Genomic DNA, 16,721 nt, shown 5'->3' with positions numbered 1-16,721 from the left:
AATCCATGGATCCATTTCCAACATTATCTAAAATTGATGCAGAAAAGGTTAGTGTTACAATTTTTAAATTGTTTGACGAAATATTTAATGATAAACTAACATCATTATATAGATCGACAAGATGCTCAAAACCAAGGATCCTAAACAAATGGTAATGGATATAAAAATGAAAATTTGACACTGATTTAATCCAATTTTTTAAAAAATTTATCATTTAGACTGTTTATGTACAACAACCTGGTTCAAGAATATTTTTCCTTACTTCACCAATTCAAGTTCAACAACAGATACAAAGTAAAAGAAAGATTGTATCCTTTTTCCAAAAATTTGTTAAATATTAATCTCAATGATGTTTTTATCTCCGAATAGAAATTATCAAATCGGATAAATAACCATTGGAACAAATCGTTATTTCAATGATGACGTCAATGATTGGTAAAATTCTAACAATCATTTCTAAATAATTTCATCTTTCGTAATGATAATGTCCAATAATATTGGTGCATTCAAATGAATGACAACAACGTAATTATACGATTTAATAATTATGTCTGTCTTTGTTTTTTGCTCATTAATTGAATAAAGAGAAAATTGAAAGTGAAAAAAAATTGATGAGTTGATGAAAAATATTGTTTTCTTTCTACATCCATTGTTTGTGATTCAAGTTTGTCAACAAAAATTAAATGGATTTGTTAATGAACAATACCTGTTTTGAAAATGATTTTAATCAACAAAAAAAAATGTAGAAATTTCTATAAGAAAACTATAATTACCTTTTCATTCAAGTAATTTATCGATAATTGCATTACGATCGGTTTTTCAAGTTTTCAAGACAATGATCAATCATCAATATATAAAGTCTAAAGTGAAAAGAAATTCGGTTTTCATTTGTCAATTTTGTTTTGTGTGTTGACATCGCGAATTTTGATAAATAAAGATCATGAAGCCCACCAATGTTTCATTATTATTATTCATCATTGTTTGTGTGGAATACGTTCGAATTTGTTATGCTCGTCATTATCCAAAATGTCATCTAATTGAAATGGAAAAATGTTTCGATAAACTACATCAATTGAAAGATTCACAACATGATCCATCGTTTTTATTAACATCACACGATGGTTTGGACAAAATTTGCAGGTAACTGATGAATGAAGATTAATTTTGAAATTAAATTCTAAAATTGATTTTTTCAACAACAACAACAACAACAAAAAAACTAAAATTTAGAGTTTTAAAACAAGATTTCACTGAATGCATTCTGGCTTATCTTAAAAAATGTGGCACACCATTACATAAAGAATTGAGTAAAGTTATTTCCGATGCTATCCTTGAACATATGAACAAGATTTGTGATTCAAATTCTGAATTCAGAAATGGTAAGTTTTTATCATTAATTTTCATAAATTCATAACATTATTTAATATATAAAAAAAACATATCATTATTTTTAGATTTATTGGAAAAATCTCCATGTATTCATGAGAAGATATTATCACAACCAGATTATCAAAAAGAATGTAATAATCCATTTTTCACAACAGTCGCCTGGGGAGAGATGAAAGCACATTCAAAACAGCGTGAACGTTCACCAATTGATTATGCAGTGGATGCCGGATGTTGTGCATATAGACAATGGGAACTATGTACAATGCCAAAGATTCGTGAAAATTGTGAAATTGATTCAGAAGATATATTACAGAATGTTATATCTAAATTACTTGGTGGTGTAACCAATTTTCTTTGCTATCAGGACATATTTAATCCAGAATCGGAGACCTGTACTTCATTACCAACATTTGATGAACAAATAGCACAAGTGAATATGACATATGCTGATGAGCAAAAATTTTCAATATTTTCTGTTGTCAAAATGTTTTTGACCAGAGTGGATGTAACTAAAAAATAATGATTCAAAAATATTGAAATCAAGGTTGAATCAATAACTATTGTTTTTTTTTATTGCATATATGCATTAATTTAATCGATTTTTAGATCAATAATTATCATCATCATCATTATTCTATTTAAAAAAAAGTCATACAATTAATAATGCTCAATTTGCGTGCAATGACAATCATTCAACCATTTCAAAAATTGGATGGTGAAATTTTTCTTTCATTTGTATAATTGGCTAAACATTTTCTTTGAATTTAATGGTTAATCTTTAAAATATAAATTGTTATTGTGATAACATTGCAATTCTTTAATTCATTGTTTCATAAAAAAAATGGTTTTTTTTGGGCTACATTTTAAACACGCTCAGGTGTAATTTGTAACAAAGAAAATGATTCTAAAATTCTCTCTCTTTTTTTTGGCCAATGTTAATATATCGATCCATGGATCGATAAAGCCAATTTTCAAATGTATTGATCCATCATCATACTTAATAATGAATGAAGACCTTGTATTAAACATGATAATTATCATCAAATTTAAATTAGATGATGATAATGATGATGGAAAGAAAAACTTTCCGAAAAAAACTTTATTGTACTCATTTAAAGAAACTTTCCACGAAACGAAATCATAACCATCATATTTTGGCGAGTTGAACAAATAACATGAACAATAACAAAAAACAACAACAGATTCGATCATCGACGACTTTATTTGTGATTTGATTTTTTTTTTTGTTTGTACTATGTTTTTTGTTCGTACAAATCGATAATCTATAAAATGCAATAAGAAATCAAAATTTAAAAAAAATTGATTACGCGGCATAAATTCACAACGAAATCATTCGTCATAAGTCGATTTTTTTTTGATTTTTTAATCAAAAATTTTCCTTCACTTTTTTGAAAACCAGAAATATTAGAAAAAACAGCTCTCAAATACGAGAAACTATTCAATTGATAAACACTTGAATATATGCATTTACTCTAGTGCTTGTTTTATCGTTTTTTTTTTGAATAAAAGTATCGATGACGATCAAACAGAACGAGTAATGTTTTGATGAGTTATAAAGATAATAGAAACATTTTTTCATTCGATTAAATCGTACGTATCTTGTTGGAATATTATTACCTGAATTTTATTTTTGTTTCAAGTTTATCAATGAGGATGATGTAAGAATATCGTGGGATATCCTAAAATCAATGGTATCTTCCTCTAACAAAATTACTATGATGAAATTTACTTGAATTTTTTCGTCGTCATTTTATACTTGTGTTTATAAGTAATTTTTTTTTCTTTTGTTTCATTTTTTTAATCATAGAATTTTTTTTTTTGAAATTTAAATAAAGAATGTATCGATTTCATCATCATCTTAATTGATTTAATGAACAACAACAATAAACGATTTGAACAAAAGAGGAGCTATAGTGGTCGACATATAATTTTTACATTGCCTTAATATCATTTTCAAAGTATCAAATATTATAAAATATAATGGATCATCAATCACAATCGTCAACAAAAGCATCGAAATCATCATCGAATGACCGTAATAATGGCCCATCATCAAATCAATCCGGTAGTGGTGGTGCTAGTGGAACAGAATCAAATTTTGATTGCAATATTTGCCTCGATACGGCCAAAGATGCCGTCGTAAGTATATGTGGTCATTTGTTTTGGTAAGTTTATTCATGTGAATTTTATCTCTTTATTTTAATTGAATGATTCATTTCCAATTTATAGTTGGCCTTGTTTACATCAATGGTTCGAAACGAAACCAGTTCGTCCAACATGTCCAGTATGTAAAAATCCTATCTCCCGTGATCAAGTGATACCTCTGTATGGTCGTGGTAGTTCGAAAAAGGACCCACGTGAAAAGAAAATTCCACCACGTCCACAAGGCCAAAGGTCTGAACAAGATTATAGTTCGGTATGTTATTGCTGCATATATATTCGACATTCATTTCATATAACACCATTTCATCCATTCTTTAGATGGGATTTCCGAATTTCGGCTTTGGTGATGGTTTTCACATGTCATTCGGTATTGGTGCCGTTCCATTTGGATTTTTTGCCAGTACTTTTAATATTGGAGATTTTCGTCCCGGTCCAATGATGGACGGAATGGATCTAGCTCAAGATCAATTTGTATCCAAATTATTCATGTGGCTAGCAATCATATTTATCGTATGGCTTATATTTGCATAATCAATATTATTGTTGCATGGAATTGATTTTTTTGTTTGAGTTGGTTTCAATCAATCCTCCAAAAAAAATGTATTGGGTAATCAATTAACTTGAAAAATATGCCAATATCATTCATTCATCTACACATATATTATCATTATTCTTGGTCTTTCTTGTTTCATTATTTTTTTTTTTCGTTATTCAGTTCAATTACGACCAAGTATTTCTATTCCCTTGTTCACCATAATTAGTATGATGATAACAATTATCAACCAACGTTTATGATTTTATACCGTCACATGAACTTATAGCTATTGATTGATTGATTATTTTATGTTCCATATATTATTTGTCACGTCTTGTTTTTCATCATAATTTTTCTTGTTCAAAATTTTTCTTGGAAAAAAAAAATTTTTTGCCACATTGCAATTTTATTATTATATTTTAAAAGAGATTGAAAAAGAAAAATTTCCGCTAATAATAAATTTCTATAATTGTTTTCGGTTTTTTCACCAATATCTAATTCATTTATTAATTTTTTTTTTGCAAACGGTATGTGTGTTTATTATGAGTTTTGGCATTTTTAATTTATTATTATTGTTGTTCATTATTTTAATTAGAATTCGGTTCATCATTTATGAATATATCATCTATATATTGTCTTGAAGAAAAAAGAAAATATGTTCACTTGTTGATTTGTGTTTTATATCAATGAATGCAATGACATTTATCGGTCGATTATTTGACATTTTTATCCGCTAGATATCGATATAATCAATTTTTTTTATTGTCAATTTGAATGAAGAAAATCTTTGATTCACATTCAACATAAATGTAAAAATGTTGATAATGACAAGATGCAAAAAGAATTGAAATAACAGCATTCAGCGTCCATTTCTATTGTGAATGACGACCACATGTGTGTGTGTATGGATGAATAAGAAACAAAGTTAAAAATATTAATTGATCAAAATATAACGTTATTATGAGCTTGCAGAATGGCAGAAAACGGAAACACTTCAAATGACCTTCAAATCAAAGTTCCTGACTTTGAAAAATTATTCACCCTTGATCCGAATCTTCGTGCACATGAATTAGAAATTCGACGTCGATATGATGAATTTCAAAAATTGCTCATCAATATTCATAAAGCTGAAGGTATGTTGAAATAAAATTTTTTAGACAGTTCAATTTTTAAAGTTATTTTTATTTATTTATTTAGACATTGAAAAATTCATACATTCATATCGAGAATTTGGCATCCACGTTTTACCTGACAATTCAATAAGATGTTTAGAATGGGCACCAGGTGCTCAGGCTGTTTATCTACGCGGTGATTTTAATAATTGGCAACAGACTAGTCATCCATTCAAGAAATTAGATTTCGGAAAATGGGAACTTGTCATTCCGCCCACATCCGATGGATCACCTGTTATAAAACATTTGAGTAAAATTAAATTGGTTATCAAAACTCCTTCCGGAGAATTGGTTGACCGTTTAGATCCATGGGCTAGTTATGTAGTTCAACCGCCCAAATCATCTGGTTTATTCACTTATGATCACGTATTCTGGAATCCATCCGATAAATATGTCTTAAAAGAGAAAAAACCGGACAAGCCTCGAGCATTGCGAATATATGAATCACATATCGGCATTGCATCTTCAGAATATAAAGTTGCCAGTTATCGGGAATTTGCTGACAACTTGATTCCTCGAATTAAAAAACAAGGTTCGATAACTATTCATAAGATTCATATTTTATTTTAATGTTAACTGCATTTTATATATTATTAGGTTATAATGCTATACAATTGATGGCTATCATGGAACATGCTTATTATGCTTCATTTGGATATCAGGTTACTTCTTTTTTTGCTGCTTCAAGTCGTTATGGAACTCCAGATGATCTCAAATATTTGATGGATGTAGCACATAAAAACAATATCTATGTTCTTCTTGATGTGGTACATTCACATGCTTCCAAAAATGTTCTTGACGGATTGAATCAATTTGATGGGACCAATTCATGTTTCTTCCATGGAAATGGACGTGGAAATCACGATCTTTGGGACTCTCGGCTATTTGATTATACAAACTGGGAAGTTCTTCGTTTCTTATTGTCAAATCTAATGTGGTATCTAGAAGAATATGGATTCGATGGTTTTCGATTTGATGGCGTCACTTCAATGCTTTATCATTCACATGGCTTAGGCCATGGATTTAGTGGCGATTATAATGAATATTTTGGACTAAATACCGATACCGAAGCTTTCAATTATTTACAATTAGCTAATTATGTAGTACATGAATTTCATCCAAACTCAATAACAATAGCCGAAGATGTCTCAGGAATGCCAGCTTTATGTAGACCTACCATACACGGTGGCGGTGGTTTCGATTATCGTTTGGGCATGGCCATACCAGATATGTGGATCAAATTATTGAAAGAATTCAAAGACGATGAATGGAATATGGGTCATATTGTCCATACGTTAACTAATCGTAGATGGCAAGAAGGAACCGTAGCATACGCTGAATCTCATGATCAAGCTTTGGTTGGTGATAAGACTATTGCTTTTTGGTTAATGGATGCCGAAATGTATAGTTTCATGTCCAAATTAACTCCAAGCACTCCTATCATTGATCGAGGCATTGCTCTTCATAAATTGATTCGCCTGATAACAAATGCATTAGGCAAGTTTTTTTTGTTATGGTTCTTGTTTTTTTTTACTAATTTTCTCCCATATCCAATCATAAAGGAGGCGAAGCTTGGCTAAACTTTATGGGCAATGAATTTGGCCATCCAGAATGGTTAGACTTTCCTCGTGAAGGTAATGGCGATAGTTATCATTATGCTAGACGTCAATTTAATTTGGCCGATGATGACCTATTACGTTATTCATTTTTGAATAATTTTGATCGTGCAATGAATGAATTTGAAGATAAATATCATTGGCTAAGTATCGAGGACAGTAAGTCGATCAATTTTATTATCGAAATTATTTTTGATTAATAATGTTTGTTCCCATTTTATAGGTGGATATGTTTCATGCAAACACGAAGATAATAAAATCATTGTGTTTGAACGATGTGGCCTATTGTTTGTATTCAATTTTCATCCCACTAAAAGTTTTTCCGATTATCGTGTTGGTGTTGACAAACCCGGTGTCTATCGGCTAATTCTCAATACGGATGAACCAGAATTCGGAGGTCATAGTTTACTTGATTCAAATGTTGAATATTTTACTCAACCTTTTGGTTATTCTGGCCGTCAAAATTCATTGACGGTCTATATTCCATCTCGTGTGGCCATTGTATTGGCCAAAATTCGTGATTAAATGAAACTAGCTCACCATTACCATTGTTTGAAAAGCGTTCATTTGGAAATAATAATAAAAAAGGAATTTTTATATATCTCTAAAAGCTTGTTATTTTTTTTCAAAATAAATAAATAAACCTTTTATATGATTAAACTGAAAAATCTAATGACTACAGCGTTTATTTTTTCAATTTTGATTCTGTTATAGTAGCCGTTGCCATTAGAAACTTTAGGTTTTTCCTTAGTTACTCATATACGGTTGGTTAATGTCAAACAAAAATCAAAACAAACAGCTGAATAGATGAATTCGATATACATTCGATTAATAGTGAATCATATATATAAATGGATGAAAGCAACAATGAAACTTTATTTGTTCGAACAAACAAATCATTTATTGAAAATAGTATCGATGACAGACATGGTAATCAATTCAAACAGCAATTCATAAACAATAAAATTGATCTTGAAATCACCGATATCCACAATGAAGACAAGAATGATGATGATGATGATGCTGAAGTACTAGACGACATTCAATGCAGATCAATCAATCAAAATAACTTTATTGATTGCATGGAATTCGAAACCATACCAATTGATCATGATACTGCAGTGGTTGTAAAATAAATGAATTCAACTCAATATATCATAAATGATATATTTTCTCTCTTTTTTTTCTTTGGTCAGAATTTGAAACGGATACTATTTGGTAATGCAGCATTGTCCATTGGCCAAGAATGGCTTCATCAATATTTCGAGTTTGATGCAATAAATTCACAACTTTGGTATGGATTAGTTCAACATAAGGTAATATGATCAAATTTAAAAGTGTTTTCTACCCATTGATGTATGTATTATATTCACATCATTAGGGTGGACCTTGTGGTGTTCTAGCATCGATTCAAGCGTTTCTATGTGCCGAGTTTTTTCATTGGAATCGTGTGGAAAATATTCAAAATGTCAAAGATTTACATAGATATAGGAACGAATGTTTAAGTAAAGCTATTGGCAATATTCTATGGCAAATCAAACGTAAAGATCAATCAGTCATCATTGCAATGTATGTTAATCAATGAATTGTAATCGAAATTAATTTGATTGAATTCAAATTCATAGCGAAAGTCAACAAAAAATTCTTGATGAAACAAAAGATTTTCGTTTCGATAATATTACAGAACGCCTACGTATTGGACGATTTGAATCCAAGAAAAAACTCATTGATTTTTTATGCCAAATATTCAAACATTCAAATAAAAATATTGGCTGTGTTTCATTCGTTTATTCATGTATACTTACAAGAGGCATTGAAGAAATCCAACATGATTATGATCCAGGTTCTATACAGGCATTATTAACACCAGAAACATTGCTCTGTAGCCAAGAATTGGTCAATCTTTGTCTGATTGGCTGTGCTGTATCGAATGTTTTCGATAATAATCTGAAATGCGATGAATTAGTTCTTCAAGGTGTGAAAAAACAATCTAAAATTGGATTTCTAACACTCTATGAATATGGTGGCGGTGCTAAGGTGATGACGTTCATGAGACTCGATAAAATATTTTTTTTTTACAATAATTGACCCATTATACTCAATGTGCAGGTTGGTTCATGTTATAAATCACCAAAACTGCCAATTTTTGTCATTCTTAGTGAAGACCATTTTACGGTATTATTTGCCAAAGATAAAATCAATGACGACAATCATCATCAAATCGAACTCTATTATTATGATGGTTTAATGAATCAAGAGAATGAAATACATTTGACGATTGGTAGGTATTGTATTATTATTAGAAATTTATTCATTTATTATTTTTTTTGCGAATAATTTTCACAAAACTCGGAAATTAATTTTCAGACACACAGTCATGCGCTATTCACGATGATAAACATCGATCACCATTGGAATGTGTTATTCAAACTAAATGGCCTGATTGCCATATAAATTGGAATGATTCAAATCGTTTGTTTTGAGAAATGAAAATTTATTCATTAAAATTGTAGTAATAAAAAATTTTTACAAAAAAAAAACATTTCAAATTGAACAAAATAAAGAAGAAAAAAAACCAATCAACATTGAAAATAAAAGTGTTATTTACAGAATAATTTTTTAGACACAAATCGATAAAAAAAAGATGGATGGAAAAGAGATTCATCATTCGGTCTCTTCGCCCAATCCTTCATCAGGTGAATCTCTGGCCATCAATGGATTCAAGCCATCATTTTTGATACGATTCAATGGGCTTGCCTGTTTATTGATTGTACTAGATGATGTAGAATAATTGTATACAATTGGTGTATTGGCAAATCGAACAACTTGACCCGATGATGTTGTCGATGATGATGATGATGGTGCCATTGTTGTTGCTACAGTTCCTTGTGATGGCGATGAATCCATACTATTGTTACGCTTCATTTGGCAAACTACAGCCTCATTTGTAGCAGTTGTAGCAAATCGTGTTTGTAATTCTTCAACGACGGCCACAGAAGCAGCCACATGTCGTTGATGGTCGAATAGTGAATGATTATTTTGATTTATCATGTTCTGCAGTATCAATTCACTATATGGACTAGAACTATCGATACGTCGATTCATCAACATTTGTTCATTATTTCTGACATCATACGAAAAACGAGTTGTCGGTTGTATTTGTCCATAAGGGTTTTTCGCTGTCGTCGTCAACAATGAACCACCGGAATGGGCATTGGCTATGGTTGATTCAAAAAATGCTATTTCATGATGATGACCGTTGGCATCGGCTGTATATGGATTAAAATGAATATTGGCACTATTATTATTCATGGAATGGCTAGGATTATGATGACCAAGAGTAGCAGTTTGTATGTGATTATAATGAGAATCCAATGTATTGTATGGATTCGTCGAACGCATATTACACATAGTTCCAATTTTAACATTAAATGGTGAATTTGGATTGATATTTCTTTTGGAAATAATAGCATCATCATATTGTTGGTTGAATATAACTGGACTTTTATGGCCACTATGAAAAAAGCGTTCTTGTGGCGAAAATTTAACATTGTTATGATTGCCATACATTGCGGTTCGAATTCCTCCTCCTGTACAAGATGCTTGTGTTAAATTTTTCATATCAATCGACATGGACATTGGTAGTTGTTGTTGATTTATGAATTGATTATTATTGTTGTTAACGTTTTCTGCCGTATTGACCGAAGAATAATCACACATTTCAATTTGTTCAGCTAGCTGATTGTTTATGATGTTTATCTTATCATTATTACTATTCTTAATTTGATTATTATCAGGCATCACAACGTATTGATGATGAACCAAAGAGTTATTATTATTCGTTTTCATTGAATCATCATTATGATTCATAGCCACTATCAAGTTGGCTTTATTCATTTTATTCGATTCATTATTGGTCATATTTTTATTTGTGGCTGTTGATAAAATGTGATTGCTGCTGTTATTGTCGATGTGGTTGTTGTTTGCATTGCCGCTGGAATTTCTTTTCAATGTACCATTCGGTATAGATACTGTTGTTGGTGTTGTTGTTGTTGTTGTTTGTATATGTCCATTGAGAATTCTACCATTTGCGCCATTATGATATGAATTATTATTGTTGGATGTGACCGTTGTTGAACCGAGTATTGTTTGATTACTATTAGCATTACTATTTGTTGATTGACCATTGTTGGTGGTGGTTGTTGTACGAAAATGTAATAATTTTCTTGACCGTAATACAACAGAAAATATTGATATTAAAATGAGTAGAAAAATGAATAATGCACCAATAACAATTCCAGCAACTTCTTGGCCTGAATAAGCAGCAGCGGTAACCTCTAATCGTCTTAGGACAGTCAATGTGACATTAGCCGAAACGGTACCAGCTTTATTGTAACCAGTGCATACATAACTATAGATTCAAAAAAAAAACGAGAATAGAGAAAAAAGAAAATTAGATTAGCCCAACAAAAAAAGAAAACATTCTAAACAGTGTATATTATGTGAATCAAAAACAATTTCCGCTATCCAATCTACTCAAGTTAACCACACATATATTCACATAGAAATCATTGAAGCAAAATAGTAACAAAAAAAAAAAAAAATGGAACCGAATAAGAAGAATTAGATGCGTGACGAATAATTATTATTATCATCATCATCATCGTATGAATAATGAAAAAAAAAATATGCAAAAAAGGGTTTTGTCGTCGTTGTTGTTGTTGTTTTCACGTCTTCATGTTCAACATAATTTTCAACAAAAAAAAACCTTTAATAAAAAAAAAATACCATCGGCGCCCACACACAAATACAATGAACAATTTGACTCATCCAATTTATGTTTCAAACCAAAAAAAAAATGATGATAGAAAAAATTATATATTGTCTGTGTGTGTGTGCTGTTTGTAGTTTCTCAATCTAATTATATTAGATTAGATTAGACCATTTTTGTTTTCTCGATTTTCAGCTTGATTCAAATCGATTTGCTTTTGCATTAAAAAATGAATGAATGAACATTGCTTATTGACTAAAACTAAACTGGTCGTGCTTATATATTTATGGATTCATAAATTTTATGGTTATGATTATGGCCTAAAAATCAAAAAAAAAAAAAAAAAAAATGAATAAGATGTCATCAACATCGTCTTGTATTCAATCGGTGTTATGGCCACATTTATTTTATTCAAATGATACTTTTCATCATTATTTTTTTCATCTAACAAATATAAACTATGAAATATAGAAAAATTTACATGAACAGACAAACAAAACAGCTTGACAAATAGTCAACGATTTTATCTTTAGATTTTCACTCAAATTTTTTTTCATAGAAGCCATATATTTCATTTTTTTTCTTTGATGGTGGGTAACCATTTCCATTATCCAAAGAATCAGCGGGATAAAAACCGACTAATACACACTATACACACTACCAAATGCAATCATTCACAGAAATTTTTTTTTATTCTTGTTTATTTGTCAAAACACTTGACTCACTGGGTTTTATGCAACAAAACAAACAACAAAGATAGTGATATATAGATGAATAGTATGAATTGACTGAAGGATGATGCTGTGTATATTAGCAGAATGGTAGTAAAAAAAAATTAATTTGAATCAAAAAAATTTTTTTTGTTTTGTTTTGTTTTGTTTCAAAAGAACCTCTTTTTTTTCTTCCATTTTCTATATAAAATGGATTCTTGGAATTTTTTTTTAAAAAACCATGTTACACACACACACACACACACACACACACACGTTTAAAAATTTTAAACAAAATTGTACGTGGATGGCATGCATTGGATAACAAAGACAAAAAAAAAAGTTCCCATTAACCAAAAAAAAAAAAAAAAAAATCACATTCGCTTACGCCACGGTGTATGACACATTCACACATTGGCCAACTCTTATGAAAAGAAAAACAAAAACTTTAACAGCAAATTGAATTTCATAAATAAACAACAACAACAACAACATCGTGATTGTGGGATTCAATTTTACTATCACACACAAATCGTTTCCACTTTTTTTTCATTTTGTACACCATGTATGTATTGTACATCAATCAACATCAATGAACAAACGAATGGAAAAATGAATCCTACATAACAGTACTCGAGATTCAAAACTAAAATGAACAAGCATTCAGAGCAACAAAAAAAAATCGGCCAATGTTTGTGAAAGAATTTCAGAATCAAATAAATGCATTCATGTCTGTGTGTGTGTGTGTGTTTCGTGTATATTTTTTTTTTGACCCATTTGTTTTTGGTTCAATCATCATCAACATTTTCATTTATTCATTTCTTCAATCATTTGCTCTTGAATCTTTGTTTATACATAAATGCAAGTATATCATCATCATCATCATCATATGTACATTATGGTCATTTTTTCTAATAACAACGAAAATTCCAGAAACATCAACATGTAAGACTGAACAAAAAAAAATTTGTTTGTTTGTCTGTCTGTAATAATCTCTATAAAGATTATTATTGTACAACAAACATACAACAAACACCCATTTAGACGTTGTTGATGATGATGGTGATGACGAAAAATATATACGAAGATGAAGAGAATAAAAGAGAATCCGCGAAACAAATATTTACATATAATTCAATTAAAGCGAAAGCCAAGATCGTAAATAATAATAATCATGCCGACAAGATAAAAAAATGAATGAATGAATGAATGAATAAATGTGGAAAACAACAACAACAAAAAAAAAAAAAATAGATGTGTATAGTGAAGATAGAAAAAGAGAAAAAAAAATTATATACAATAACGATATATAAACATGTCAAACAACATGGAACATTCCATATAGAATATATTGAATTAGATTGTTTAAATGCAATTAACAATTTTTCTCGAAAAAAAAGAATCTAGAATTTTTTTTATGGTCATTTTCTATAGAATCTTGGTGAGAATAAATACAAAACAACATCATCGACAACAACAAGCAAGACCCACATATTCAATGTTAACCCAATCGCAATCATTTTAATCTAATTGAACCAGAAGAAAAAAAAACAGGAATCAATCAATCGACGTTACACGATTGCTGTGACTAACAAAGAAAACAAACAAACAAAATAAAGGAACGAACAGAAAAAACAACAAGAAAATACTGCATTACTGCGGACATATAGTTGGTTCATCACATCAATGAAATTTTTTTTCCATCATGTTTGTTCATTTTGTCATCGAATACATTCATTTTAGTTTTGCTTTCAATAATGTGTTGAAAATTGATCCAAGTGTGAATGGAACGTATAAACGGTTGAGTTCTGGGTATTTTTTGGGCAATTTTTTTCAAAATTCTTCCACAACATAAACAGAGAAGAACAATACGCGAGACTGTTAATGTTTGTCTTGGCCATAAATTTGAAAATTGAATCAACGTTAATGTCATTTAATTTTATTTTTCACCACACACATTTCACTGGTGATTTCCGATTTTATACTTTGTTTGTTGTCAGATTTGATTTTAATTTTTAATTCAAACACCGAGAGAAAAAAAAATGAACAATGAAGATGATGAGGAAGTGAATATAATTGACAGAAACGAACACACACACAAACACAAACAAACGCAAACGGAATATAATTTACCATGGATCAATAAAAGTGTCTGCAGCAGACAAAATGTGGGCAAAGAAAATTAAATGTTAACGAATGATTTTGGAAAAAAAATTTTTTCTACATTTTCCACAATTCTATATTATGACTAGAGAAAAAATAGTTATGTGCAAATGTTTCGAGTATTTTGACATACACAAAATACAATTAGTCATGATTGAATATGTACACATACAGCAAAAAAAAAGTTTTGGATCAATTCCAAAAATTCGTGAGTGAGAACAAAAACAATCGAATAAGAAAGCTAGAATCAAATGGAAATTCTGTATATACCGAACCTAGGACACATGCACACACACACACATTCATCGTTTGTGTGAATGAATGGAGGAAAAAATATTCAATTTCAATTCATTAAATCAAATCATTGAATGTTGAAATCAAGATAAATTCGTTGTTTTGTTTGTTTGTCAAATGTTACTATAGTAAATTCTGTTCAATGAAAAAAAAAATCCTTTTTATCAATTATCCAATTTGTAATGTTTTGAAAAAAAAACCATGGCAATTGCAAAAATAATAGAAAATGAATTCAAACAATGAAAAATTATTTCTACACACATATACACGCATACATACAAATGGACAAAAGAAAACAAGAATGTTCTTGGAATTTGAAACAAAAACAAAAAAAAATACCAGTGTTTTTTTTGTAAAACAACTGTGTGTCTGGTGTTCATTTTAAAAAAAACTTTCCGGAAACAAAACCAGAACCAATTCTGGAACCCAGGATCAGAACTAATAAAAAAAACTACGTTAAACTTTATCATTTACTCTGATTATTTTTTTTTTGCCTCATCATCAGTGTTTCATTGTGCGTTTGTAAGTTGCTTATACAACACATGAACAATGTGTGTGGACTTGGTTGAAAAATAATTTCAAAGAAATTAAAAATAAAGTTCATTTTTTATTCAGAGAAAAAAAAGGAATTTTTCTGATTCTGGCAGAAAAAAAACCAGATATGCAAGCAAAACAGCGGTAAAAATGATTTAAATGACAGTTAAGAATTATAAATAATTTTATTATTTCAATCGTAGAATTCAACTAGAATTCCAACAAACAAAGCCCTATCATCATCTTGATGATAAAGACCACAATTATTTGGGCAAAAAAACTCTCATAGGCAAGATTCCATTTCTTTCTATTCAAGCAATCTATCTCATCCATCGAAAACATTGAATACAAAATATAAGTAGCAGTAGCATTTATTTTTCTTCATGATCATAATCACGAAATCATTTTCGACTCATTCATCAATTCATCATTGAATGAAATGGTTCATTTTAAAGTTCATATAAAATGGAATCCGTACAAAAAAAATGAAACTAAAAATTCAAGTGAATGGTGAACAACAACAAGGAGATTTTTTTTATTATATATCAAATAGATTGGATTCATTCATGTTCAACGATGGAACGAATGAATCTAATCGTTCATGGAATATATTTAGTAAAAAAAAGAAACCAATTCAATGAACAAAAACAAAACGAGAGGAAAAAAAAATGAATCCAGCAGCTGAAGTATCAAAAGATCGTCAATGATGATGATGATGATGATGATGACGATGATCGACAGAATTATTACTCATTCAAAGATTTATTCATTCATTCATTCATACCACCGACATCTATCTCTAAACACATTGGTTGACATCAATTTCGTTTTCTTCTTGAAACACTAATGTGGATACTCTACTTTGTGTGTATAATATGTCTGTGAAAGATGATTGAACACTTTTTTTTGCAAAAAAAAATTTACGCAATCAAATCTAATCGGAATTGAACTGATACCAAAGCACACACACACAGACACTAGAGACATTCTGCTGCCGTTCGTATAAATGAAAAAAAAAATAAAAAAAGTTTCATTTTTCCATTGAAAATGTATGGTGATCATGATGATCGAAAATTTGGCCGTTGAAAAGAAAACACTTGACTATAGTAAGGATGGATATATGTGAAGAATATGATAGTGAAACTAGGGGTAGAAAAAGATGAAAAAAAATGTGAAATAAAAACTTCACTTGTGAAGAATAAAAATGAGAATAAAAATAAAAAATGTACAATGATCTCGTGGCCGTTCGAATGGATTGATGTCCCCAGATGATGAAATGAAATGAAATGAAAACGATATTTTTTTTTTTTTTTTTTGAAAACAAAAATAAGACAATAAGAGACAAGAATAAAA

At 29.7% G+C, this 16,721-nt stretch overlaps 6 protein-coding genes across 10 annotated transcripts in view; 5 read left to right on the top strand and 1 right to left on the bottom strand.

Moving 5' to 3' along the window:
• Positions 1–16,721, top strand: part of LOC124494095 (guanine nucleotide-exchange factor SEC12) — a 50,565-nt gene that overhangs the window by 10,208 nt on the left and 23,636 nt on the right. The window lies entirely within an intron of this gene.
• On the top strand, positions 734–2,210 carry LOC124499563 (uncharacterized). Its single transcript, XM_047063488.2, has 3 exons — positions 734–1,140; positions 1,231–1,379; positions 1,455–2,210. The coding sequence occupies exons 1-3, from the start codon at positions 941–943 to the stop codon at positions 1,907–1,909; spliced, it is 804 nt and encodes a 267-aa protein (XP_046919444.2). The 5' UTR covers positions 734–940; the 3' UTR covers positions 1,910–2,210.
• Positions 2,544–4,593, top strand: LOC124499400 (E3 ubiquitin-protein ligase RNF185). Of its 4 annotated transcripts, none has more exons than XM_075735919.1 (5): positions 2,552–3,000; positions 3,051–3,101; positions 3,218–3,575; positions 3,640–3,826; positions 3,892–4,593. In XM_075735919.1, the coding sequence occupies exons 3-5, from the start codon at positions 3,391–3,393 to the stop codon at positions 4,102–4,104; spliced, it is 585 nt and encodes a 194-aa protein (XP_075592034.1). In that variant the 5' UTR covers positions 2,552–3,000; positions 3,051–3,101; positions 3,218–3,390; the 3' UTR covers positions 4,105–4,593. The 4 variants fall into 4 exon arrangements, with proteins under 4 accessions (XP_046919259.1, XP_075592033.1, XP_075592034.1 ...); XM_075735920.1 differs by having other exon boundaries at positions 3,051–3,178; positions 3,246–3,575; XM_047063303.2 differs by lacking the exon at positions 3,051–3,101 and having other exon boundaries at positions 2,544–3,000; positions 3,246–3,575.
• On the top strand, positions 4,473–7,564 carry AGBE (1,4-alpha-glucan-branching enzyme). Its single transcript, XM_075735915.1, has 6 exons — positions 4,473–4,635; positions 4,704–5,241; positions 5,306–5,812; positions 5,878–6,777; positions 6,843–7,055; positions 7,120–7,564. Exons 2-6 carry the CDS (start codon positions 5,082–5,084, stop codon positions 7,419–7,421), a joined length of 2,082 nt encoding a protein of 693 aa, XP_075592030.1. The 5' UTR covers positions 4,473–4,635; positions 4,704–5,081; the 3' UTR covers positions 7,422–7,564.
• LOC124499399 (putative ubiquitin carboxyl-terminal hydrolase MINDY-4) lies at positions 7,694–9,470 on the top strand. 2 transcript variants are annotated; one of them, XM_047063300.2, is made up of 6 exons: positions 7,694–8,020; positions 8,093–8,212; positions 8,278–8,465; positions 8,522–8,933; positions 9,006–9,177; positions 9,264–9,470. In XM_047063300.2, the coding sequence occupies exons 1-6, from the start codon at positions 7,748–7,750 to the stop codon at positions 9,377–9,379; spliced, it is 1,281 nt and encodes a 426-aa protein (XP_046919256.2). In that variant the 5' UTR covers positions 7,694–7,747; the 3' UTR covers positions 9,380–9,470. The 2 variants fall into 2 exon arrangements, with proteins under 2 accessions (XP_046919256.2, XP_046919255.2); XM_047063299.2 differs by having other exon boundaries at positions 7,694–8,023.
• The window catches only part of LOC124493998 (uncharacterized), an 86,046-nt gene continuing 78,857 nt past the window's right edge, over positions 9,533–16,721 (bottom strand). Inside the window, 1 exon segment of the mRNA XM_075735921.1 lies at positions 9,533–11,307. Coding sequence (XP_075592036.1) covers positions 9,561–11,307 — 1,747 coding nt within the window. The 3' untranslated portion in view covers positions 9,533–9,560.

This window comes from Dermatophagoides farinae, chromosome 2, assembly GCF_024713945.1.
Source record: "Dermatophagoides farinae isolate YC_2012a chromosome 2, ASM2471394v1, whole genome shotgun sequence".
Classification (NCBI taxonomy): domain Eukaryota; kingdom Metazoa; phylum Arthropoda; class Arachnida; order Sarcoptiformes; family Pyroglyphidae; genus Dermatophagoides; species Dermatophagoides farinae.
The sequence above is the reverse complement of the archived record's forward strand: the minus strand, read 5'-3'. Positions and strand labels throughout refer to the sequence as shown.

Coding starts and splice junctions, on each gene's coding strand:
- LOC124499563 (XM_047063488.2), top strand. CDS start 941: ATGAAGCCCACCAATGTTTCATTATTATTATTCATCATTGTTTGTGTG. Junction 1,141..1,230: donor GGTTTGGACAAAATTTGCAG/GTAACTGATGAA, acceptor ACTAAAATTTAG/AGTTTTAAAACAAGATTTCA. Junction 1,380..1,454: donor AAATTCTGAATTCAGAAATG/GTAAGTTTTTAT, acceptor CATTATTTTTAG/ATTTATTGGAAAAATCTCCA.
- LOC124499400 (XM_047063303.2), top strand. CDS start 3,391: ATGGATCATCAATCACAATCGTCAACAAAAGCATCGAAATCATCATCG. Junction 3,576..3,639: donor ATATGTGGTCATTTGTTTTG/GTAAGTTTATTC, acceptor TCCAATTTATAG/TTGGCCTTGTTTACATCAAT. Junction 3,827..3,891: donor CTGAACAAGATTATAGTTCG/GTATGTTATTGC, acceptor TCCATTCTTTAG/ATGGGATTTCCGAATTTCGG.
- AGBE (XM_075735915.1), top strand. CDS start 5,082: ATGGCAGAAAACGGAAACACTTCAAATGACCTTCAAATCAAAGTTCCT. Junction 5,242..5,305: donor CAATATTCATAAAGCTGAAG/GTATGTTGAAAT, acceptor TTATTTATTTAG/ACATTGAAAAATTCATACAT. Junction 7,056..7,119: donor TTGGCTAAGTATCGAGGACA/GTAAGTCGATCA, acceptor CCCATTTTATAG/GTGGATATGTTTCATGCAAA.
- LOC124499399 (XM_047063299.2), top strand. CDS start 7,748: ATGGATGAAAGCAACAATGAAACTTTATTTGTTCGAACAAACAAATCA. Junction 8,024..8,092: donor ATCATGATACTGCAGTGGTT/GTAAAATAAATG, acceptor TTCTTTGGTCAG/AATTTGAAACGGATACTATT. Junction 8,213..8,277: donor ATGGATTAGTTCAACATAAG/GTAATATGATCA, acceptor TCACATCATTAG/GGTGGACCTTGTGGTGTTCT.